At 44.3% G+C, this 25,854-nt stretch overlaps 1 protein-coding gene across 4 annotated transcripts in view; it reads right to left on the reverse strand.

The window, feature by feature from the left end:
• Positions 1-308: 308 nt before the first annotated feature.
• Positions 309-25,854, reverse strand: part of LOC111976149 (protein strawberry notch homolog 2) — a 109,981-nt gene continuing 84,435 nt past the window's right edge. For 3 of the 4 annotated variants that reach the window (XM_024004906.2, XM_070447532.1, XM_024004907.2), the window contains 26 exons: positions 20,517-20,678; positions 19,801-19,884; positions 19,047-19,146; positions 18,665-18,825; positions 18,049-18,182; positions 17,644-17,734; positions 17,381-17,524; positions 16,909-17,026; positions 16,550-16,655; positions 16,217-16,370; positions 13,563-13,739; positions 13,275-13,372; positions 12,559-12,641; positions 10,182-10,358; positions 9,932-10,053; positions 9,620-9,751; positions 9,279-9,414; positions 8,272-8,384; positions 7,155-7,226; positions 6,934-7,042; positions 6,637-6,852; positions 5,911-6,005; positions 5,300-5,392; positions 4,550-4,681; positions 3,965-4,232; positions 309-3,785 (listed from right to left, as the gene is read on the reverse strand). In XM_024004906.2, the coding sequence (XP_023860674.1) occupies positions 2,779-3,785; positions 3,965-4,232; positions 4,550-4,681; positions 5,300-5,392; positions 5,911-6,005; positions 6,637-6,852; positions 6,934-7,042; positions 7,155-7,226; positions 8,272-8,384; positions 9,279-9,414; positions 9,620-9,751; positions 9,932-10,053; positions 10,182-10,358; positions 12,559-12,641; positions 13,275-13,372; positions 13,563-13,739; positions 16,217-16,370; positions 16,550-16,655; positions 16,909-17,026; positions 17,381-17,524; positions 17,644-17,734; positions 18,049-18,182; positions 18,665-18,825; positions 19,047-19,146; positions 19,801-19,884; positions 20,517-20,678 (4,284 nt within the window). In that variant the 3' untranslated portion in view covers positions 309-2,778. The remainder of the gene's footprint in view (positions 3,786-3,964; positions 4,233-4,549; positions 4,682-5,299; positions 5,393-5,910; positions 6,006-6,636; positions 6,853-6,933; positions 7,043-7,154; positions 7,227-8,271; positions 8,385-9,278; positions 9,415-9,619; positions 9,752-9,931; positions 10,054-10,181; positions 10,359-12,558; positions 12,642-13,274; positions 13,373-13,562; positions 13,740-16,216; positions 16,371-16,549; positions 16,656-16,908; positions 17,027-17,380; positions 17,525-17,643; positions 17,735-18,048; positions 18,183-18,664; positions 18,826-19,046; positions 19,147-19,800; positions 19,885-20,516; positions 20,679-25,854) is intronic. The other variant, XM_070447531.1, reaches the window with a different exon arrangement.

Raw genomic sequence — 25,854 nt, forward strand, 5'->3', positions numbered from 1 at the left:
TCTTTTTTTTTTTTTAAAGCTGAAGAAACAAGGATGGTTACAGTATACAAAAATGCTATCCATCAAAAGGTCAGGAATACAACAAGCTTGCAACTCTCAATGTTAACAGACAACAGTAACTTGAGTTATGCCATTCTTAGTGCAAATTTCGGAAAATAAAAAATACCGAGCTAAAAGATAAATTGCAGTAAATTTTTTCAAACCGTGTTTGTCCGTTTCCCCAGGTTTATAATGCATATTACTTCATGTGAGCGTTATACCACACAGTCCATTGGCCATAGGTGAAGCATGGGACACAAACGGTTAGATTGAGAAAATGTTTGGATTTATTGGAATGTGCCTGATGAGGAAATATATTTAGGACAATCTGGAGAGGAGAGAGAGAGGGCTATGAGATGGGTAACTACGAGAACACGGGCCTGAGCTATTGGATGTCTGGGTTATGTTTGAATCTGTCAGAAAGTGGGTAAAGAATCTGCACATACAAGTATATCCAAGTGCAAATCTGCTCAAAATCTTTGTCAGCATTAAAATGTATTAAACACAAAAAAAAAAGGACAAGATAACGTTCCATAAAAGAAACAGAGTTTGATCTTTGCCCTAAGATAGCATAAACACTTAAAATCACCAACAATTCACAACACTTACCGACAAACAAACCCATCACAAGTCTCAAACATTAAAAAAACATWWAAAAAAAAAAATACAGCAAGAGTTGCAGCACAGAATGAGGAAATAAAACAGCACTAAAATGTGTATTGGTTAGTTTCACCACTGTTGTTAGGGAAAACAATAACATTTCTCTTATCTCCCCGCCAATCAATACATGTCTAAGATTTCTTCCTGAGATTGCTATAATAGGTCAGATCTAGCCAGTAACTACAGGGGGGTGGAATACTTTGGTATCTCTTTGCATTCTAAAGTTCTGGCAGAAGCTGTAAAAGTTGGAACGATTCTACTTAAGTCACAAGCAGAATCAGATAAAAGAACTGAAAAGAAACAAACCAACCACCCTGTACAGCACAGTGCAATATTATTTGGTGGCAGGTTATAAACTTATTTTTTTTMTTTTTATAAATCTTGAAAACTAGAAATGTCCCTGACCTAAAGTATCATCAGGATAACAATCTAAAAACAAAATGTCCCTTAAATATAAATAACAATTATAATGATCATAATAACAAGGATGACAAAAACATCAAGAGCACATTGCTTTTATCCCCATCACAATGTTTATACAAAGTTCATAAGTATTTCAGATGTCTTTAACTACAGACTAGGAGTAGAACAGAAAGAAAGAGGAATACAATTCTTACCATGCACAGGTGAATCTATAACCTTCGGCTGTGGAGCATAAACAGTACTTAGACTTCTAAAACATCTGCTATTCAAAATGTCTTGTTTATTGCTTTTGATTGGTTGAACTTACCCAGGCTTTTCATTAACAAATTACAGTGCATCCATTTCACAAAGACAGACAGATCTCACAGATTCTGAAATGTAATATACGATATACATATGGACTAAAACAAATATTCATATTAATATTGGTCAGAAAGTTGAACAAAACAAAATAACAAATGCACTCGACACTTTCCTGAGAACTTCAAATGAAAAGCAAACCATGGGTCACATCGTTGGATGAATGTTGRGTAGACTTAAAGTAGGATATTTGACACCATTTTAAAACCATCCACCCAATTGCATTAAACCAGCAGTGTCTATCCCATCTAACCCCTGTTCTCGGTTTATCACAAGGCCTGGGAAAGCAGGGTTCCAACACAGAACAGTCTGCCGATGGGCTGAAGAGACCGCTATAGTGTAGGGTCCACAGACAGACATACACATACTGAGTTGTGGTGTGGGGGCTATCCCTGGCCCACCACCATCATAGATTCAACAGTGGGGTAAGTTAAATACAAATATAATAAATTAAGATGCCAATGCTTCGAGTATAAATCTATACATTAGGCCTATATGGGTTTCAAAGACTACATTTAAGTAGGTTTCCAAAGGCACTGTTAACAATGGCAGACTGTTTTCATTACCCCTCCCTTCTTTTTTTTAAAGCCAGACACAGGCGTGAGTGATGATAGAAACCGCAGGGAGAGGGGGACACAAGGGAGAGGAAGGGGCTAAAACTAAAACATTTCACCCCTATGAACCAATCTGCCCTGTGTTGATTTTTCCAGTTTGAAGTTTTTGAGTGGAGCCCTTGGTTTAAACAAACCAAGCGTTGTAAGATAGCCCAATTCAAGTCGATGCAATGGCGATGAGGCAACACAGAAAAGCAAACACACAACAGATGTGCATGAAAGGCAGTTGGAAGCCAGCAACGTTACCAATGATACACAACATAACCAGTAGGGGAAGCTGTGGTTCTAGAAAAATATGTTTATACATTGTGATTTCCTCAACAAAGCAACACAATTCCAACTGTGATGGATCATTTAAAAAGCACATGCGTTTTTGATATTCTTAAAAACAAAATCAAACCCAGGTGGAATTGTGTTTCTTCAATGAGTCAAGTCTCGGTGTAGAAACTGTGGTTTTGAGCCCCCCTGCTCTCTCAATGAAGGGACCCGGCCAATTCCACCCGGGTCATTCGTTCACCATCTCCGAATGAGACCAAACCATTTGGTCTGGTGAACGTGCCTGTGGATCCAGAGCCTGGAGAGGGATGGGGAGGAGCACAGGACAGGCAGTGGTGTGACTAGGCCCTGAGGGGAGCGTTCCCGCTCAGCAGCTAGAGGACAGACAGACACACTGAAGAGGTTGTTACGCAGAGTCCCATTCGTTCGGCTGGTACTGGATAACCGACTGGCGGTCCGCACTGGTCCGCATCATGTTGTCCAGGACCTCGCGCGCGTTGATGAGTGTGTCCGTGCTGCAGTGGCTGTTGGCTAGAGGCTGCTGTTCTGAGGGGGCCAGGGCCGTGGAGGAGAAGTGAGAGGAGGGGGTGGAGGGGGACGAGAGGTGGCCGGACGAGACGTGAGCCACTGTGTTGGAGGAAGAGGAGGAGGTAGAAGAGGTAGCGGGGTTAGTAGCTGTCTGGCTGGACAGAGAGTAAGGCAGAGAGTCTGGATGGTCAAGGATATAGTAGTCCTGGTGGGCGCTGTTGATTAAAGGCTGATCTGACCACTGCTGTAGCTGTGGTTGTATCTGCTGTGGCGACTGTAGCTGCCGCTGTTTGATCAGCGGTGGCTGTAGAGGTTGCTGCAGAATGTGTGCAGTGTTCTGGGCGGCGAGTGCGTGCCGCGATATCAGTCTCTCCAGGTCAAAGTCGGAGCCCCCTGTCAGGCTGACCAGGCCCAGGACTCCCTCCGTGCTGTCTGGGGAGGGAGAGGAGCTCACCGTCAGGTCCAGGACCTCCTCCCCAACCCGGAAAGGCTTGGTGGTGGAGGTTGGAGCGGGCTGCATTGGGGGCAGGGAGGGGAAGTGGTGGGAGAAGTGGGAGAAGATGCTGGCCATGCTGGGAAGCTGGTTGATCGGGCTGGGCTGGGGTTTGACCTGTGGAGGTTTGGGCTGTAGTAGAGGCTTGACCTGTAAAGGCTTGGCCTGGGTCAGGCTCTGGTAGAAGTTCTGAGTCCTGTGGCTCTGAGACAGGCTGTGGGGCTGGCTGTAGGGCTTGGCAAGCAGGTGTATGTCCTGAAGCTGCCGCTGCTCGGCTAGCCTCTGCTCCTGGGCATGCTGCTCCCTCTCCTTGCGCCTCCTCTTTACCTCCTCATCCATTTTGAGAAGCTCCACTCGCACACGGGCCACGCAGTTCTCTGGGATCTTGATACCTAGGAGAGAAAAAGAGGGTATTAGGTTTACATTTGTTTGTACAAGTCGATCATTTAGCTCAGTCGATAGCAGCATAGCCTGTTGTGCCGTTTGATTTTGGCCACTGAAAAAAAATATTTGCCAAGAAATTCAGTGATGGGGTGTGTGTGTGAATTGCATGAAGTTGTTGAGTACTCACCGACTTGCTTGTTACTATTTTTGGTTTTGAGGCGTACGATCTGCAGGATGCTGGAGCTGGTGATGTCAGAGACCACGTCAGCCACGCGCTTCCAGACGCGCAGCAGCGCCCCGCACAGCATGTGGTACTGGCGCAGACGCATACCCTGCAGACACTCCTGTCCCTCCTCGATCTTCTTACACTTCCCGTTCCAGTTAGCATGGCTACATTTCCCAAAGGAGAAATTGAACTGGCTCTCCCAGCTGTCCTTGGCTTCGTCTGGGGTCACCTAGGAGGGGAACCCCATATAAAACATTCTTATGTTAAACACCTGTTTGTATGTATATTGGACCTTAGATTACAGGATAGAAACAGGGCTGTATTTCCTGTTTCACTACTTTGTTAATTCCACTAGAGGGAAGCATACACTACAGAAAACAACAACAGAGACATTTCCCACAAAACAACAAAGACAAATCTCTTTGCCATGTTCTGTGTGCATGTCAGTAAACCCGATAGCTGTTTCTTCAGCCGACCAACAGACTTCTATCCGTGTGGGTGTGTCCCTGTGTGTGCACGGTGTGTGTGTGTCAGACTGAGCCCTACCTTGCGGTAGCGTTGCTGCAGGTTGTCCAGGCTCTCGGGGTGGGCCTGCTTGCCGATGTTGGGCTTGTAGACGATGAAGTTCCTCCCTCGGCCCTGCTCCGCCAGCAGCACACAAGGGTGGTTCCCCCGCAACTGAGGAACACATAGGAGACGGAAATTACTTTAAAGTTCTATAAAATACTTTCATGTGTTTTCCTCTGGGCACTATTGAACTCCATCTGTACAATTGTTTTAAACCACCAATAAATCAAATCAAGAAAGAAGCGGAAGATTTATACTGCGTTTAACTGGGACACTGGCAGTGTTAAAGTGTTTGCCTGGAGGGTAATTGAAGACTGAATAGTAATTTCTTTGTTGAATTGTAGTATGAACCAAGTGAATGTAACTACAGTATAATTTAAAAAACCAGCATCAGGAAGGACGAGACAGTGTATATTGTTCACTCTTGCCACTACAATTAATACTGAATAAAATGATCCTTCTTTAGGTTCACAATTCCATTCTACTCCCTTGATGTGGGATGAAAGAGCCCCACTCCAGAGAACAGAAAATTGAACAGAGGAAACTGGACCCATCTGAACTGTCATTCACCTCTGGGAAACAGCCAGTCTGGAAGCTGTTCCAGCGCTGATTGAGCCCTGAGGAGGTACAGGGACTCACAGTATCACAGGCTTCCTGGTACTGCGTCAGTGTGCGTGCTGGGACATGCAGAGCATCGCTCTCTGCTCTATGGTAGCCAGCTAGACTCACCTTGTAGGAGAGGTAGAAGCCTTCGTCAGGACTGTTGAGGTTCTGGGCCTTCTCGTAGGCCTCCTCCCAGGGCATCCCTCTATCCACGCTGATCTATAGGGGTAACAGGCAAAGGTTAGAGTAGCTGCCTTATGGGAAAGCAATACGCAGAGAGTACCCACTATAGGCATGAGTCAATATTGTAACACACAAAAATCTGTGCCCAAACCCCCCCCCCCCCGCGCCTGCACGCACAGCTCTCGGTCCTGGTTGTGTTGGTTTGAAACGTCAACTCTAGGGTTAGCCTGCAGCGAAGGCAAGGCAGGAAGCCGGAGACACTAGTAATTATCTCTTTGCCTCTTTGGTTGTGTATGTGGGAAACACTGCTCTCTTGTTGTGTCGCGTCAATGATAGGTGTGCTTTGTGTTTATTTCTAGGTTTAGTCTCTGAGATGTAATGTCTACTTTTCAGGCCAGAGAAGAGGCCCAAACAGCAGCACTGATTTAGTTAGAAAACACAGATCAGCATGCAAATCTATGTACATTTGGTATGAGCCGCCACTGCAAAAATATAGATCGATAATCCTATTGTACATGAATAATGTACCAGTGTACCATGGGAGTGATGCCTACCTTGTAGAGCACGACCTGTCCGTCCTGGGGGTTACCCACTGTCATGAAGGTCTCCTGTTTCTCCTCATAGATTTCATCATTACCTGGGGCCAGATCTGAAAGACAGGACACAGTGTTCCAGTCAGGATACATATCTATCATCTCTATACAGAGCCTCACAAGCTATCATCTCTATACAGAGCATCACAAGCTATCAGCCTCATGCTTCTGTTCATGGAAAAATATTTTTGGAAGGCCAAATGCAGCACAGCGGATTTGTTTGAATGGTATGTGGAATGCTATTCATATGCTATACTGTGCAGCATATGGTGCTAAATGTGTATAGTTGGCCTTTACTATACAACCTAAGGAGCTCCAGAGTGGCACAGGGGTTTAAGGCACTGCATCTTAGTGCTAGAGGCGCCACTACAGACCCTGGTTCYATTCCAGGCTGTATCACAACCGGCTGTGATTGAGAGTCCCATAGGGCGGCGCACAATTGGCCCAGCGTCGTCCGGGTTAGGGTTTGGCAAGGGGGAGGCCGTCATTGTAAATAAGAATTTGTTCCTAACCGATTTGCCTAGTTAAATAAATAAAAATTACATAAATATGGGAAAGTGCACCCTTTTATTGACTCAGGTTTTATGTGTAGACATAAAATATCCAAGCACCACTACCACCTCATGTTAAGAGTCTCCATACTGTAATGTAGAAATGCTGCTTAGTGTGAGTGTTGGAACTCTATACCTAAGATGCCCATGTCGTATTTGCCCTCCTTCTTGTCCTTTTCGATCAGGTAGTCAAAGTTGTCAGTGAAGTACTGGAACAGAGAGTTCTGCTTGTGGACCTCTAGGCCCAGGATCCTGTTGAGGAACTTGGTGATGCTGCAGTCTTTCTCAGTACTGAGACCAAAGCGAGGCTCCTTGCAGAAGATGCCCACGTCCATCATGCCATGCTTCATGTCTGAAACAGGGAATAAAGTCATTATTTCAATGTAGCTTTGGACAGGACTTGCATAATGTTTGGGACACGCACTCAACATACCTCTGAAGAACACGGCATCGCCCCCAGGGTAGCCTTTGGGAGGGGACACCTTGCTCTCAATGTGACCCAGGATGGCTTTGGTGATCTTATCTAGAGCCTTGGTACCATACTACAGAGAATACAAAAAGGGATACAGGTCATTTAAGAAGTCAGGTCACTGTTCATCCCCCCCAGAATCTCCAACACAACGAATCACAGGTGTAATTCAAGCCAGTGCATACCTTGTTTTCAAAGTTGTATTTGCTCAGGTCTCTGGACTCTGTGGCTCTCCTGTCACCGTGGGTCAATGCACCCTGGACATGGGAACACACTGTTAGCACTAAAGTCTTATATATATATCACATACTGAAACACCAGCTACAAACACATTTTCTKAACTGCAGCAGACACCTAAAGCATAGAGGCACTGAATTGACACCACTGCCAAAACATGTCAAATGCACAGATTGTGACTGAAGGTCCACTTGAAGCCAGCTGCTGCTGGTGCCCACAAAGGAATGTTCTGGGATGAAAACAAAGGGGTGTTTCTGCCAGATATGAGGTCACTGCTCATCTGGAGGCAGCCAAACATGTATTCAGCGGCTAGGAGAGACGGGAAGAAGAGAGGCTGGGTCCTGGCATGGCATAACCCATTCTGAGGCTGGTAGAGACACCTCCCCCTCACCCCTCCCTTCAGAGAGAGAAGGCAAATAAATGACTGAAGTAAAGACATTACAATATGGAAAACTGTCTCATAGGAATCTCATATAATTACCCAGACCTGGGTGTGTTCCAAAGTCTGAAAATAACATTATTCAGACCAAAGGAGGACCGGAGGCATTTCCTGGGTTTGAAATATTGTGTGAAAGGTGTTTATGTGACCTCAGAGCAGCTGGTCAATAGGACAGAGCAGTGCCTAGACAGGGTGAGGGCTGGGNTGGTTTCCAGTTTACAAAGAGTCAGATAAAGTTCGTTCAGGGCCATCGATGTGTCTGCTTGGGGGGGAATGTATACGGCTGTGATTATGATTGACGAGAATTCCCTTGGTAGATAATGCGGTCGACATTTGATTGTGAGGAGTTCTAGATCAGGTGAACAGAACGACTTGAGTTCTTGTGTGTTATTATGATGGTCACACCACTTCTCGTTAATCATAAGGCATACCCCCCCGCCCCTCTTCTTACCGGAAAGATGTTTGTTTCTGTCGGCGCGATGCATGGAGAAACCAGTAAAAGGGTGGCCAGTACTAGTAAAAGGGTGGCCCCTGCTCCTAAGTTATTAGCTCAGCATACCAATCTTCACTCCAGTAAAACACAGACTTATGGGATGTGTTGTAGATGAGGTAAGAGCCGCACATACCAGGCTCTCCAGTCTCTTGGCCACGATGGAGGCAAAGCGTCTCTCCCCGGCCAGCTCAGAGATGAGGAAGATGTACTCTGGAGCCGTCACCTGGTTGGAGCGATGGGTACGACCTGGTGAATCACACACAGAGGAGGAAGACCAGTCAGAAAAGACAGATTCAGATGGAACTAGTTGGTTAGGTTGATTTCAATGATGTATGAACAGAGGATGATTTCCTGGTAAATCTGTCTCTGAATAGAGAAGTGTCTTACTAAGAGCCACCCACCAGATATTTTCTATGGAACATCTTTTTCCTGGAACACCTAGGCCACCTGACTGTTTGTGTGTGTGTGTGTGTGTGTGTGTGTGTGTGTGTGTGTATTGTTGTTAGTGTAAACAGCGTCTGTCAATCAGGCCCACACATGCCAACCCACACAGTAAGTTGCTCCCCAAGGGAGCACGGCTGACGGGAAGTCAGTTAATTACTGCAAACAATTCATTCACAGACCGCAATGTGTGTGTGTGCACAGGCCTGCTTTTCCACTGTTGTTGGGTGCAAAATTGCTGTATATCTAGCAGACAGCACCGGATATTAAGGCTAATTATATTATTCTGATTTAGTCGAACACCTCTCTCCCTGCAGCCAGACAAAACTGCACCACCTCCAAATTAAGTTACGCAGCATTAATAAATGTGACTCATTCTAATCATTAGAATGTCTCGCCTCCTTAGGTCCAAAAAGACAAAACATATTTTAATTTGATATACATCGAATTATGAAATCTGTCTTTAGGGAAGGCCATTTGAAGAGGCAGCAGATACTAATGAAATTACATTTCATCAGGCTAGGGTGAAACATCTAACAGTGGATTGTGTGAAGAGAGATTATAGGTTACACACACTGAATGACAGTGTGTGACCTGCAGTGTGTGACCTGCATTGAGGAGAGTCTAACCCTGATCCTGACCTCTAAACCTAACCTAACTGACTCCTGACCTTTAACCCCTGGTCCTCTCCAGACTCACCAAACTGCTGAATGGCTCTGTCTGCACTCCAGGGCAGCTCCAGCGTCATGTGGACCCTCCGACACTGGTTCTTCACCCGCTTGTCTGCCTGCAGGGAGATGCCCGAGCTGGCCGCCTCTGAGATGATGGCCACCAGCTAGGGAGAGGAGGAGAGAGGGAAGGAGGTTAGCGGATAGAAAAAAACACTAACACTGCAAGACAGACCACAGAATAATACTGTCATAACATATCACAGGATATTGATTTTCTAAGCAAGAACAAACACATTCTGTGAGCGAGGCCCTTCGAATGGTTCTAGAGGTTGCCTGGTGCTCAAATAGCGGTCCAGTCCAGTGTCTCACCTTCTCTCCGCACATGAAGCGGTCCTTCTCCTTAAGGTTGATGTGGTCGATGGTATGGCTCTGCTCCGCACGCGACTCGTAGCGCACGCTCCCGTCAGGCCGTCGCACCACACGCCCCTTACGACCAGTCATCTACAAGAGAGGTTAGAAGGCGTCAACGGAGAACTACAGCCTAGTTTGTATCCAGTATTCATCTCTCCCTTTTTCTGATGGAGACCTTACAATACACGTACTTCATTCAAATGTCTCTTTCAGAGTACTCTTTTTCTATCAGGTTGAATGGACACTTCTCTGCAACATAGGGGTACGTACCTCCGAGACTTTCTCTGGACCTCCCAACTTGTCGATGAGTTCATCCAGAGTGTTCAGAGGTAGCTCCTTCCCCAGGTCAGCGATCTTGTTCAGGAGGCCCTGCTTCATCTCCTCTATCCTGGCTGTAGAGAACCCAACCAACCCCAGACAGAGAGGCATGTTAACGACTGTAACCAGAGTCACACACAGTGAAACCACCATGGAGAGACCACAGYAAGATGCCCCCCAAATGTCTGCCAAGTGTTTTTACTGTCGACGAAGATGACGTCGTCGTCGTTGTTGTTGTCCAGCAGGGAGTCGGGTGAGGAGTTGGAGTCGGTGTCCATGCCGTCCGTGTCCGTGCTGCTGTCGTCACTGATGTTGATTACACCCCCCGGATCCACTATGGTGTGCTTTGGGAACTTGGGCTGCCGGCCCCTGGGCTTACCTAGTGGACGGAACGCACACGAGTGAATTCAGACTGTGGGCTCAGTSGCTTCACCTGAATAGTCCATGATGAGATTTTGACCGGACATGTTGAGGCAACACTTTGCAACATATACAAATTAAATTGCTATTATCATTATATAATAGGGGTGTAACGGTTCACCACGTATTGTGGTATTGTGGTCACACGGTTCGGTTTCGGTACCACAGGAAAATGAAATGCCACCCATAATGTTCAGCATTCGCAATGTTCCTGGCATTGTCTGTTGTGACCGGATTGTTATGTTGGGCCTTTCAAGTTTCCACTCGGATGCTGTGAGGTGGGACCATGTAGGAGGTGGGAATTTAACCGTTATGACGTTGTAAATACCAGTTGGATGCATTCATGTGATTTGAACTCGTTGAGAACTGCCGATTGGCTAAATGGCCAACAAGCTGCATCAACCATAAACCAAAAGTACAGCCATCATGCTTCTAAACAAATTCTAGAGTTCAAAAACCACATTAATAGATGGCTTTTGATAAATAATGTTTTGTTGCATTTAACTGCCCGGAAATACTGTTATAGAGGCCATTTCCTTAGTAGTTGACGTCAGAGATCAGCATGTGGGAGAAGTGGGTGCTCAGGATGATAGACGAGTTTCCCACTAGTAATTARCAGTTTAAGGGGCCGTTCATGTGGTAAATTCCCACTTGGTTACAAACGCACCACGACACTACCTCCATCAGATGCGGACTCTCATAAAGGGGGTGTGTCTGTAGCACGGTACATCTCCCGCTTTGGGGTACATCTCCCGCAAGAGGGAAGTTCATAACGTGGCTCTAGCACTTTCACAAGGAGCTAAAACCCCCTATTCTCAACCACCGAGAATGGGCGCATATCTGCGGTGTATAAAATAAACATAGCCTACCTATCGCTCTTGTAATTTCTTTGGCCCAGTCAGAATCAGCTGCCAAGGGCTGATTGAATGTAGAGGGGAGACTATGTTGTGTTGTAGAGGGGAGACTATGTTGTGTTGTTGTTTCTGACACGCTGATCAGACCACCCGCCTTGCATGCGCCTACACTCAATKATTTCATCCAAACTGCTCGCGCACGTCAATGGGCGTCTGCATAGCCAGGCGCTATAATAGGACTTGGTTCTATTTTAAACGCTTGACCCAATGCAAGTCCCGCCTCTCCCATCTACTCATTGTTTTTTCCGAGCATATACCCACATGGGCGATTGAACGATGAACGAGGTCCATACTCTAGTCCAGTTGGTGGCGGTAATGCACCTTAAAGTTGCCAACCGCCATATAAAATCCACAGAAGAAGAATGAACGAGACAAGATTAATCAAAGAAAAACAAACTAAAAAGTAACTAGGTTTCCCCTTTTATCTTTGGATAAAATGTCGGTGTAGAGAACACACAATGTTGTGTGACTCAAGGACCATACTGTACGCATTTCAGGTACAACAACAACCCAATGTTAATCTCGCAGGACAAATCAGCTAGCAACAGTAAGCTAGCTATGTTTTATATGTGTTTCGACCATAATTTAGTTGGTTCACAGTTGGTTTTGGTATTTTAAACTGTGTGTCATGAACACGTCCGGTAGGGATAGACAAAATCAACATGCACGCGCGGAGCTGGTTTGGTCATCATGTTAGCGTTTCCGTCTTACTCCGGTATACAGGGATGATGTCGATGTAAATGTGTCAACATATTTGAGGTGTTGGCAGCTGCATAGGCTATTCTCATTGAGCGTGGCGTCATACTGTTAATCTGTTATCCACAACTCTCTGTCCATCGTCGTTGTAATCTACTGGGAAGCCAAGATTTCGCAAACCACTCAACCTCGTACAGAACTAGTTCCCGTCTGCGCCTCACAAAAGGACAGTTTGAAATGTGCCAATTAAGATTTAAACTTTGATTACAACATGCGCATAGGCTCTAGTTGTTATAATAMAATTATCTTAGATTTACTCATGAGGCAGAGGCCTACAACACAGCATATGCACATCCCATAGGCCTTGTGTTTTTTTATGTATTAGTTTGAGTTGTGGACAGAAGGGAGGTCCCCGTACCGTATGGTCGGTACTAATACCGTTACACCCCTGTTATATACGCAAACTCTTGACCTGACAACACAAATGCTAATTTAGACAAAGCACCTCACAAGGTGAGCACAGAGCTTTTAGTATTTTAGTTGACGTACGTTTTCTCTTGTTTCCAGGCGCTTTCTCTCTCCTCGGTTTCTCAGAGGGAAAGTGTTTCTGTACCAGAGCTTTGAACACCCCCCTGAGGAGAAAAGACCAGACAGACAGTTATCATCTGAATCTACCACTGTGGAAGGCTGACAGGATAGTTCTGACGGGTTATAGAGATGTMAGTGACAAGCTCTGATTGACCTTATCATATACATTTCATGTCTCCCAGGGTCAGACGGMCCAGACAGACAGACTGTCCAGACAGACAGAGAGGGTAATTTCCAGCCTGACACCAAGTAATGCTCCCGGGTCGAACATGACTGCAGGTACAGATCTAGGATCAGCTTACCCTCCCCAAATCCTACCCCTTAACCATTAGCTGGGAAAAGAGATTCATTGAATTTGGATCAGTGTCTAGGGGAAGATTCATCCTACACCCTCAGGTAGTGGTGTTTGAGAAAAGTGAAGGGTTCTGACTAAACCTTTGACTGAAGCTGGAGAGTGACAAATGGAATGTCTTTTAACTAGGAGCCGGTAATGTACCCGGCAACAGACAAATGATTCATGTGAAAACCACAGGCGCGTCAGACAGAAAAGTCCCGGTTACACTAGATGAAAGCTGTGGTGTTGTGTGTGTGAGGTTTGAGTCAGGGCTGAGAAAGATCAATTTGCTCCAATACTGCACTTAACCAAGGCTTCAGAGAGCCATGGACACAAGACTTACTCTGCTGCAGATACGAATCTGTCCAGGTGTCCATCGTTCTCATCCAGGACCTCTCTGGTTCGGGCCTCTCCTGTAGACTGCAGACCAATCACAATGCACTGGGGAGGGGAGAAACAAGACATGAGCGGAGCGTCACACTTAAACATATCAACAAGGAAAAACATGGGTCTATTTTCTTTGCCCATTCAAATGCAGATTTAACGCCTCTTGGCCAGAGATTCCCATCTAAATGACAATCATGGTTAAATAAAGGATGAATTAATTAATACACGTGCTGGTCAGTCTCACCTTGCCAGCCTCCAGCTCCTTATTGGCCAGCTCCACCAGGCAGCGGACCTTGGCGGCGATGCAGAGGTATTTGAAGAAGCGCTGGTGAGACGACCAGAACTGACCCCACAGGGACTTCCTGCTGACCAGACACAGCTCATCCGCTGCACGCATGAACACGGCCAGAGTCTCCGCCCACTGAGGAGGACACACACATACAGTATGTCTAAAGATGTGAAGTGACTTGTAACAGGGCAGTTACACACAATTCACACATCCCTACACACACACACACCGGTAAATTTACTAGCAATCACACAGTCTACACACAAACAAATGCAGTCACCGCTCACATTTCTCCACATAAAAACAAATCACACATCACTACCTACACGCACACTAGTGATGGGGGGCGAAAAAAAATCTGAAGTTAAATATATTATTTTTGCGCTAGTTGGTGATACATGCACCAAAACACCAGTATTTGTCCTTCATATCTTACTCTCCATCTTTTTAAATAGGGAGCCAATTTGCTTTAAGCACTTTTATTTCCATGACTGATCAGAATTCATTTTCACATGCTCTCTCATCTCTCTGCATCAGATCTCTCTCTCTCTCATATATATACACACACAWACAGTACCAGTCAAAAGTTTAGACACCTACTCATTCAAGGGTTTTTATTTTTACTATTTTCTACATTGTAGAATAATAGTGAAGACATCAACACTATGAAATAACATATAGAGCCATGTAGTAACCAAAAAATGCATACTCTTGGCATTCTCTTAACSAGTTTCACAAGGTAGTCACCTGGAAGGCATTTCAATTAACAYGTTTGCCTTGTTAAAAGTGCTGCATCAGATGACATTGCCTCCACAATCACCCGACCTCAACCCAATTGAGATGGTTTGGGATGAGTTGGACAACAGAGTGAAGGAAAAGCATATGTGGGAACTCCTTCAAGACTGTTGGAAAAGCATTCCTCATGAAGCTGGTTGAGAGAATGCCAAGKGTGTGCAAAGCTGTCATCAAGGCAAAGCGTGGCTACTTAGAATCTAAAATAAACTCAGCAAAAAAAGAAACGGCCCTTTTTCAGGACCCTGTCCTTCAAAAGATAATTAATAAAAATCCAAATAACTTCACAGATCTTCATTGTAAAGGGTTCAAACACTGTTCCCATGCTTGTTCAATGAACCATAAACAATTAATGAACATACACCTGTGGAACGGTCGTTAAGACACTAACAGCTTACAAACGGTAGGCAATTAAGGTTGCAGTTATGAAAACTTAGGACACTAAAGAGGCCACTCTACTGCCTCTGAAAAACACCAAAAGAAAGATGCCCAGGGTCCCTGCTCGTCTGCGTGAATGTGCCTTAGGCATGCTGCAAGGAGGCATGAGGACTGCAGATGTGGCCAGGGCAATAAATTGCAATGTCCGTATTGTGAGACGCCTAAGACAGTGCTTTAGGGAGACAGAACGGACAGCTGATCGTCCTCGCAGTGGCAGACCACGTGTAACAACACCTGCACAGGATCGGTACATCCGAACATCACACCTGCAGGACAGGTACAGGACGGCAACAACAACTGCCCGAGTTACACCAGGAACGCACAATCCCTCCATCAGTGCTCAGACTGTCTGCAATAGGCTTGTAGGCCTGTTGTAAAMGCAGGTCCTCACCAGACATCACCGGCAACAACGTTGCCTATGGGCACAAACCCACCGTCGCTGGACCAGACAGGACTGGCAAAAAGTGCTCTTCACTGARGAGTCGRGGTTTTGTCTCACCAGGGGTGATGGTCGGATTCGCGTTTATCGTCGAAGGAATGAGTGTTACACCGAGGCCTGTACTCTGGAGCGGGATCGATTTGGAGGTGGAGGGTTCGTCATGGTCTGGGGCGGTGTCACAGCATCATCGGCCTGAGCTCGTTGTCATTGCAGACATCCGCCTCCCTCATGRGGTACCCTTCCTGCAGGCTCATCCTGACATGACCCTTCAGCAGGACAATGCCACCAGCCATACTGCTCGTTCTGTGCGTGATTTCCTGCAAGACAGGAATGTCAGTGTTCTGCCATGGCCAGCGAAGAGTCCGGAATTCAATCCCATTGAGCACGTCTGGGACCTGTTGGATCGGAGGGTGAGGGCTAGGGCCATTCCCCCCAGAAATATCAGGAAACTTGCAGGTGCCTTGGTGGAAGAGTGGGGTAACATCTCACAGAAAGAACTGGCAAATCTGGTGCAGTCCATGAGGAGATGCACTGCAGTACTTAATGCAGCTGGTGGACACACCAGATACTGACTATTACTTTTGATTTTGACCCCCCCTTTGTTCAGGGACACATTATTCKATTTCTGCGGAACTTGTTCAGTTTGTCTCAGTTGTTGAATCTTGTTATGTTCATACAAATATTTACACGTTAAGTTCGCTTTAAATAAACGCAGTTCACAGTAAGAGGACTTTTTTTGTTGTTGCTGAGTTTACATACATATAGTGATCAATATGTTTGGAACATAAAATCACAGTATTGAATCGCAATACATATAGAATCGTAAGAATCTCATTTCATATTGTATCGGCACCTAAGTATCGTGATATCATCGTACCGCGAAGTCCTTGGCAATTCCCGGACCTAACGCACGCATGCACACGTCTTCTCAGTCGCTCACCAGTTTGGCAGATTTGTTGTAGACCAGTTTGAAGTCGTCGTCCAGGCTGATCTCCTCAATGCGGAAGGACACCCCTGAGAAGCTCAGCTGCCGGGCGATGTACATCCCGCTCACCTTCATGTCCATGGCAACAATCTCCATGGCGCCCACACCCCTGTCAACCAAAAATCCAAACCACACAGCCTGTCAGCTATGCTGTATTCTAAATACCAGGACTGGTCTGGTAGCCAAACCATTACAAGATGTTATTCATACAACATAGATAATCATATACATTTTAATAATAAGATAGTGATATAAATCAGGAAAAGGGCGTGTGGAATGAGGCCAGACCTCTTCTCGATGGCGTGCAGGAAATCATCAAAGGTCTTGAAAGGTGTGCCGTCGCCCCAGATCCCCAGGCGGCTCATATAAATCATGTTCTTTGGCTCAGAGGCACCTGAAGGGCGACAGAGAAGCAGGGGTGAGATATTGATACAGAGAGAGCAAGAGAGAGAGAACGAGTATAACTAAGAGACCCAGAGAAATTGAAAGAAAGACCGGGAGAGAGAGGAAGAGGGAAGACAAAAACAGGCTGAATGAGATAAAGCGGGACAACAGACGGGAACAAGTAGACAAACAGTCCTAAAGTACAGGCATTGTGAGATAGTGAAAGAAGACAGAGGTCCAGGTACAGTGTGAGAAAGGCCCACCTGTGGCACTGGCATAAACCACCCTGGCCAGGGGCAGCTTGTGCTGCAGGTCCAGCACGGCCTTGCCCATCTTGGTGGATGTGGCATTCTTGGCCTTGTGGCATTCGTCAAACACAATCTAGGAACATGGTCAAGGGGAAAACGCTGCTACAATGTGAACCTGCCCAGCGTAAACATGCTGATTGAGCTAAACTTATGTTCAAGGATTATTGGTAGTCACTGGACTAGATGGTCATGCTAGACGGGCAATTTCATCAGGACGTATTTGTTCTTATTTTAGGACTCGCTTCAGTAATAGCGGTTAGAACATGCAGTAGTTCTAYGATGGCCAGTGCATTGACTGGTATCCACACAAAGCTCAATGTACAACAATTCTATACGTAGACAGAAATCCTGATAGAGCCACGMACCCGGATCATCTACAATTAGATATCAGGTTAATAGTGACTAAGGTGGTAGTGTATAAGGATACGACGCCGTCAAAGCCGGGCTTGCACCAGTCCAGGATCTGCTTGAGTCTGGTGCGGCGCTGCCCTCCTGCTTGACTCTCCCCAATCAGAGCAGAGTATGTCGCAAACAGGACTCCTTCTGAGGTAGCTGTGTCGCCATACTTTATCTACAGAAAGCGACACAAGCAGAGGTTAAACAAGACAGAATTTGTGCTTACTGAACCTCAGAAGACACCATACAGTAATTGTAATGGTTGTTTGACATATTCCTTTCTCATTGTCTAACCTTGTTTAAGGCATGCACAGGAATAGTGGGAGCATTTATGTCTTTGAGATCTCTCTCTGCGTCGTATTTCAGGTCATTGGACACACTGAACCTGAGGGGTGGAAGAGGAGAATGAGTGCATCTTTACAAAACAAGCATGACGCACAAGTGAAACAGGTTTATTTCAGAGTTGGTAGTAATCAATGGCACTGACTTTCATTGATGGTTTCTAATGCAGGTCACAAAGGCCCCAGTCTGATGCAATATCCATTACAACTAACGTTTTACAATCGAAACCACTCAAACTTAAATCTATTAGGCAGGGAGACGCCCACCTACGTAATGGTAGGATATAAGGTAGGGAGAAACAGCTAGGCTGGGTAATGTATTGAGTAGAGTAATAGTATAAGGAATACAGTGTCTTACCATAGTGCTTTCTTCCTTCCTTTTAGGTAATTCTCCAGGATGATGCCGGCCACCGTACGGCCCTTCCCCACTCCGGCCCCGTCTCCTATCAGGAAGCCTGCTCTCTGGTTGTTCTGCAGGATCACCTCATGTTGCTGGGAACACACATGGAGCACGGCGTTCATATGTGTATACAGACATACACTATGCCTAACATATACGTGTCATATTGAGGTCATTTAATAGACAGCGTGACTTACAATACATGCATTCAATTAAACAGCAGCATAATATATTGAACAAATACTGAACATAGAGATAAACTCCACAGCTAAAGTAGGCAATACAGTAGAAAGAGTTAAGACATTGTATAATATACCCTTTATTTATGAACCACACACTGTATTTTCCAAGCACAAACTTGAACTTGTTCCTGTACACACATTATCGGTAACTAACACTTCACATTGTAGTAATTTAGTCGACACTCTTATAAAAGACAGGCATTTAATAAAACCACCGCATACTATTGAACAACTTACACAGAGAGATATCAAAAGCACAGCTGAAAACATACTTGAACTTGTTCCTGCCAGACCAGACGGGTGAGGTCAGAGGTGATAAAGGTGAGTGTTACCTGGCAGGCGTAGATGATGGCCTCGAGTTGCAGGGCAGAGAGCAGGCCACAGTTGATGGTGAGGTTAGGAATGGATAGAGTGTAGGTGATGTCAGGAGGAGGGACGCTGGACAGCGTGTTGGTCTCCACCACTATGTCTGGGTGGGAGATCCCTATGGTGGCTGAGGAAGGACAAAAGAGGGAGATCATTTAAAGATTGAACAGACAGGCAACATTTTACTAAATCCCTCACAGACTAACTATCAGTATCAGATTATATTATTATTCCCTGTATGAGTAGTTATATGACTAATTGCAAAATTCAAATTCCTTCCACATAAAAACACAAAAACAGCAACCAGGACGACATATTGTGTCTTGAGAGTAGTGTCGGGAAGCATACATTTGGATGGTTTGTAGTCGGCGTAGGTGTCTACATGTCCCAGCTCCTCTGTCTCCTCCTCCTCCTCCTCCTCTTCTGCCGGAGTCTGGGTTCTCTGAACCTGCATAAGCAAAGGGATATGGGTAATGTAGTTCATATCATGTCTATTATTTGCCTCCTGTCCATCTACACTGATATGATAAAACTGGACAAGTGAAAGCAAATGCCCCTCTTTTCTTTTCAGATCAGTGCGGATGAGGAAGATGATAAGTAKAATAACCTCAACCAACTGGACAAGACAGAAACAAGATAGATATGAGGTGAATTCTTTWTTTTTTAAGGTCTAAATCATGGTGGATGGTTACAGGTCAAAGGGTTGACAGAGCTAATTAACTGATAATTAGCTGACCTGCAATTACTTGTCCTGATGCTCGTTAATAAGGTCATTAAGAGCCTGAGTGGATAGATTAGAGAAATAGACTTCATTGTTTTGAGGGGCTCACTAAGAGTGACAGAGAAGTTAACAAAACCGACTGTTTTACTCAATATATTTACACAATATTTCAAAAACTATTTTTGTAACGTCCGCAAAAAAGGCAGCAATAATTCATGTGGGATTAAAGTTATGCCAAACTTATTTGTAAGTTAGTGTCGCATATTTAAAATGATGCAGTCAGTTTTGACTCTATCTCCACATTCTTGTGCTTTTCAAAATGGGCCTCAGCCAGTCACTTGACTAATTTAGGTCYGATTAAATTTGGAGGGTTGAGGCTACCTGGTATCCTCCCAAAGGTGGGGTGCTGATAATGGCAGAGATATCCTCCAAACTGCTCAAACCCTGAAACCGGTTGGCATTTAGCTGCAGGGAGAACAAACAAAAAACAACATTCAAACCAAATGAAAAGATGCAAGTCACACCCGAGTCGTGTGAGTCATGAATGTCAGAACTTCTGGAACAACAACATAAGTGATATGTCAGCTTGTCAGTGAAAGCCAGCGGCAACAAAGAGCACAGAATACATAATGATAAATAATGGAGAAAATAACAACAATAGAATCAATAGGAAAAACACAGACTCAAACAAATAACATTTTCCCCACTTCTGAGTCATATTCCCTAACATTCTCTCTTCCCGGAGATGGGTTGTAAACATATCTGACCCTGGATCAGTGGTTAGAGGCGACATTTACCTACTGTACATGACGTGTATTTGAGAATTGCTGTCGAGTGTTAAGCACACAGACACTTGGTCTTGTTTTTAGAGTGAGCATGTATGTGTGGGTATGAACATAGTGGTGTTAGTTGGCAGAGCTATTTTTATCTAGGTAGTAGTGTGTGGTGACGCATGTATGTGCTGATGAATATCTCATTGTTTTGTGTGAGAAAAAGAAAACAGCTTATGTGAGAGAGTGGGTGTGTGCTAGATGACTATTAATTTATTTTTGTATTATTTTTTAAGTAAGAGGGAGTCTGTAGTCGTGTTCCCTCACCTCCAGCTGGCTCTGTGCTGGTGTGTTTATGTCCCATAGCGTGGGCACGTGGGCCAGGTTGTCTGCGTGGATGAAGTCCTGGGCATCGGCGTACTCTGACAGAGAGTCGGCCGGAGAGGAGAACAGAGAGTTGTTGGAGAGGTCATCGATGCAGGACAGGTCCTGGAGACACAGAGAGGGCGACAGACAAAACATGTTAGTAAGATCTCTCCTTTCTGGATCAACTTAGTGATGGACCCTTCTCATGTTGCAGCAAATTCAGTGGGGTATAATAAAAGGACACTTTTTAAAATCTTTGTACTGTGAAATTATTACTTGGTTTATACAGTAGTACCCTTTAAAGCAATGTTATGATTAGAAAGAGATACAATGCCGAAAGAAAAGTGTACATAAACTGCTTTGTGTATGTTTTGAAAGTTCTTTACGCAATATATGCATGATGATTTCACGAGAACAAATTTGACCTAAATCAGAGTGAGACGAGCACCATGGAGGAGATACTGTCTGGAACCCGACACCGTGCGTGCGCATATTACTATCCTTGTGGCTACCCGAAATCCCCAAACGGATAGTAAAATAAGGAAAATTCTCCCTTGTGGCATTTCCCAGGTCCCCACGAGGACAAAAGCTATTTTAGGTTAGAATTAGGGTTAGGAGTAAGTGATAGGTTTAGGTTTGGGAAAATAGGCTTTTGAATGGAAATACATTTAGGTCCCCACAATGATAGTAAAACATATGCAGTGCGTTTGTGCCTGATAAGTGATGTAAGACGTGCCCTCGTAAATGTATTTGTTTATGCATGTGTAAGTTCATGTACTGTACGTGTGAGTGAGTACATAAATACAATACATATGTAGGTAAGTATGTGTATAGTTTTCCCACAGTATGATTGGACGGTCGGTCATTGGTAGAGGCTCCCACAACCCCACACTTCTTTTTAGTGGAACCACCCAGAGGCCCAAGAATCAACTAGGCCCAGTTGTACATAACAAGAGCAGCAGCTCCAACCAAAGATGAGCCAGCAGCCCAAGACTGATACAAACCATGGAATTAAAAAAAGACTGACCAGGGACAGCATGTAGGATACACTGTCCAGCACAGTAGAAGGGTCGTTCCACCAAGTCGGTGACCAATTCGGTGATATTTTTTATTTTAACATTCTGCCATAAAGAGCACATGTTCGACTTCATAAAATAAAGAGTTTTTCCCATCCCAAGAGGTTAAACAAAATGACTAGTGTCTAAGCACCAAATAAAGTAACAGCGTTGACCGTAACAGGGTAAAGATTTTCATGTCAAATCAGAAATAAATCTTTGTGTTAGGGAGAATGTAAGCTTGTTGTGTGCAACAGGGCGGGGCAATTGAATGAAAGCTTCTCATTTAAAAAAAAGTATTTATTGTTTAAACATTTCTACCATGTCTATGGGTAACAGGATTGACGTATTATGCTTGGCTGGCTCAGTTCTTCACCACAAAACACCAGGAAAACGGCAAAAAAAAGAGTAGAACCAGATCACCTGCTTTTACACTAGGATTTGACTATTAGATGTTCAATGTTTCTTTCTAAAAATATATTTCAAAAGGAATAGTTTCAACATATTAAAATGAGAGTTCAGTTCACGTAACAGGGTTGATCTTAAAATGAGGGACAGACGTAAATTAGTAACTAATGACATGAAATCAATAATAATCTTCAGAAACTAACTAGGGCTTTAACAATGATGGTGAAACTTGGGAGACATTTTTGGATTAAGTGGGAAATCTTCCTAGAAGTGACACAGTTGACATGTCAAAATGGACATGTTAAAATCTGTTTAATTAAATTCTCTATGTGGTCTATATTAAAGGGCACTTCATTTAATGTAACAGGCTTTTAAAATTCAATATTGGGGCAAAATGTATATTTAAAATATCAAAGGGACGCAAAAGGCACCCATTTCGTGGAGCGACCCAGGAACATCCAGGACACATTCAAGAAAGTACAGTATTATATAGAGCCATTATTGCATGGAACACCCATCTCATATTGCTCAAATGAACAGAAAAACAGCAAAAGCAACACCTCTCCCCTATTTGACCTAGATAATGTGTGTATGTACTGACATGTAGGCTGTGTGCCTTTTTCCACATTTTGTTACAGCCTTATTCTAAAATTGATTTTCTCCTCAATCTACACACATAATGACAAAGCAAGAAAATATTTATACAATTTTACACATTTATTACAAATAAAAAAACTTAAATATCAAATTTATTTAAGCATTCAGACCCTTTACTAAGTACTTTGTTGAAGCACCTTTGGCAGCAATAACAGCATTGAGTCTTCTTGGGTATGAAGCTACAAGCTTAGCTTATCTGTCAGGTTGGATGGGGAGCAGCACTGCACAGTTATTTTTAGGTCTCTCCAGAGATGTTCGATCAGGTTCAAGTCCGGGCTCTGGCTAGGTCACTCATCCTGAAGCCACACCTGCGTTGTCTTGGCTGTGTGCTTAGGGTCGTTGTCCTGTTGAAAGGTGAACCTTCACCCCAGTGTGAGGTCCAGAATGCTCTGGAGCAGGTTCTCATCAAGGATCTCTGTACTTTGCTAGGTTAATCTTTTCCTCGATCCTGACAAGTCTCCCAGTCCCTGCCGCTGAAAAACATCCCCCACAGCATGATGCTGCAACCACCATGCTTCACCGTAGAGATGGTGCCAGGTTTCCTCCAGACGTGACGCTTGGCATTCAGGCCAGAGAGTTCAATCTTGGTTTCATTAGACCAGAGAACCTTGTTTCTCCTGGTCTGAGAGTCCTTTAGGTGCCTTTTGACAAACTCCATGCGGGCTGTTACAGTTGAAGTCGGAAGTTTACATACACTTAGGTTGGAGTCATTAAAACTTGTTTATCAACCACTCCACAAATGTCATGTTAAACTACAGGACATCTACTTCGTGCATGACAAGTAATTTTTCCAACAATTGTTTACAGACAGATCATTTCACTGTATCACAATTCCAGTGGGTCAGAAGTTTACATACACTGAGTTGACTGTGCCTTTAAACAGGTTGGAAAACTCCAGAAAATGATGTCATGGCTTTAGAAGCTTCTGATAGGCTAATTGACATTATTTGAGTCAATTGGAGGTGTACCTGCGGATGTATTTCAAGGCCTACCTTCAAACTCAGTGCCTCTGCTTGACATCATGGGAAAATCAAAATAAAATCAGCCAAGACCGCAGGAAAAGAATTGTAGACCTCCACAAGTCTGGTTCATCCTTGGGAGCAATTTCCAAACGCCTGAAGGTACCACGTTCATCTGTACAAACAATAGTACGCAAGTATAAACACTATGGGACCACACAGCCGTCATACCGCTCAGGAAGGAGACGCGTTCTTTGGTGCGAAAAGTGAAAATCAATCCCAGAACAACAGCAAAGGACCTTGTGAAGATGCTGGAGGAAACGGGTACAAAAGTATCTATATCCACAGTAAAACGAGTCCTACATCGACATAACCTGAAAGGCCGCTCAGCAAGGAAGAAGCCACTGCTCCAAAACCACCATAAAAAAGCCAGACTAGGGTTTGCAACTGCACATGGGGACAAAGATCGTACTTTTTGGAGAAACGTCCTCTGGTCTGATGAAACAAAAATAGAACTATTTGGCCATAATGACCATCGTTATGTTTGGAGGAAAAAGGGGGATGCTTGCAAGCTGAAGAACACCATCCCAACCATGAAGTATGGGGGTGGCAGCATCATGTTGTGGGGGTGCTTTGCTGCAGGAGGGACTGGTGCACTTCACAAAATAGATGGCATCATGAGGTAGGAACATGATGTGGATATAATGAAGCAACATCCCAAGACATCAGTCGGAAAGTTAAAGCTTGGTCGCAAATGGGTCTTCCAAATGGACAATGACCCAGAGCATACTTCTGAAGTTGTGGCAAAATGGCTTTAGGACAACAAAGTCAAGGTATTGGAGTGGCCATCATAAAGCCCTGACCTCAATCCTACTGAGAATTTGTGGGCAGAACTGAAAAAAACGTGTGCGAGCAAGGAGGCCTACAAACCTGACTCAGTTACACCACCTCTGTCAGGAGGAATGGGCCAAAATTCACCCAACTTATTGTGGGAAGCTTGTGGAAGGCTACCCGAAACATTTGACCCAAGTTAAACAATTTAAAGGCAATGCTACCAAATACTAATTGAGTGTATGTAAACTTCTGACTCACTGGGAATGTGATGAAGTTAAATACAAGCTGAAATAAATCACTCTATTATTCTGACATTTCACATTCTTAAAATAAAGTGTTGATCCTAACGGACCTAAAATAGGGAATTTTTACTAGGATTAAATGTCAGAAATTGTGAAAAACTAAGTTGAAATGTATTTGGCTAAGGTGTATGTAAACTTCCGACTTCAACTGTATGTGCCTTTTACTGAGGAGTGCTGCACAGATGGTTGTCCTTCTGTAAGGTTCTCCCATCTCCACAGAGGAACTCTGGAGCTGTATCAGAGTGACCATCGGGTTCTGGGTCACATCCCTGAACATGGCCCTTCTCCACCGATTGCTCAGTTTGTCCGGGCAGCCAGCTCTAGGAAGTGTCTTGGTCACAACCTTCTTCCATTTAAGAATGATGAGGCTGCTGTGTTCTTGGGGACCTTCAATACTGCAGAATTGTTTTGGTACCCTTCCCCAGATCTGTGCCGACACAATCCTTTACGGACAATTCCTTCGAAGCCACGGCTTGGTTTTTGRACTGTCAACTGTGGGACCTTATGTAGACAGGTGTGTTCTTCTCCAAATCATGTCCAATCAATTGAATTTACTCCAGGTGGACTCCAATCAAGTTTTAAAAACATCAAGGATGATCAATGGAAACAGGATGAACGAAAGCTCAATTTGAGTCTCATAGCAAAGGTGCTGAATCATTTTCTAAATAAGGTATCTGTTTTTCTATTTGTAATACATTTGCAAAAATGTCTAAAAACCTGTTTTCACATTGTCATTATGGGGTAGCGTAGATTAATGAAGGAACATTTTTATTTAATCAATTTTAGAATAAGGTTGTAACATAGCAAAATGTGGGAAAAGGGCAGGGTTCTGAATACTTTCTGAATGCACTGTATGTATGTAGTTCTGTCCTTGTCTATTAATTAATTAAATGAATATTAATGGTCTGTATTACGTAATATTTCATGTTTTGTGTGAACCCCAGGAAGAGTAGCTGCTGCTTTCTTAACAGCTAATGGGGATCCTAATAAAATACCAAAACATACATCAGAGCATAACATACACTCATAACTAATGAAAGAACATTAATGGAAAACAACTGCCCCTCGCATCTGCCAGTGGGTC

Source organism: Salvelinus sp. IW2-2015, linkage group LG16 (genome assembly GCF_002910315.2).
Source record: "Salvelinus sp. IW2-2015 linkage group LG16, ASM291031v2, whole genome shotgun sequence".
Taxonomy (NCBI): domain Eukaryota; kingdom Metazoa; phylum Chordata; class Actinopteri; order Salmoniformes; family Salmonidae; genus Salvelinus; species Salvelinus sp. IW2-2015.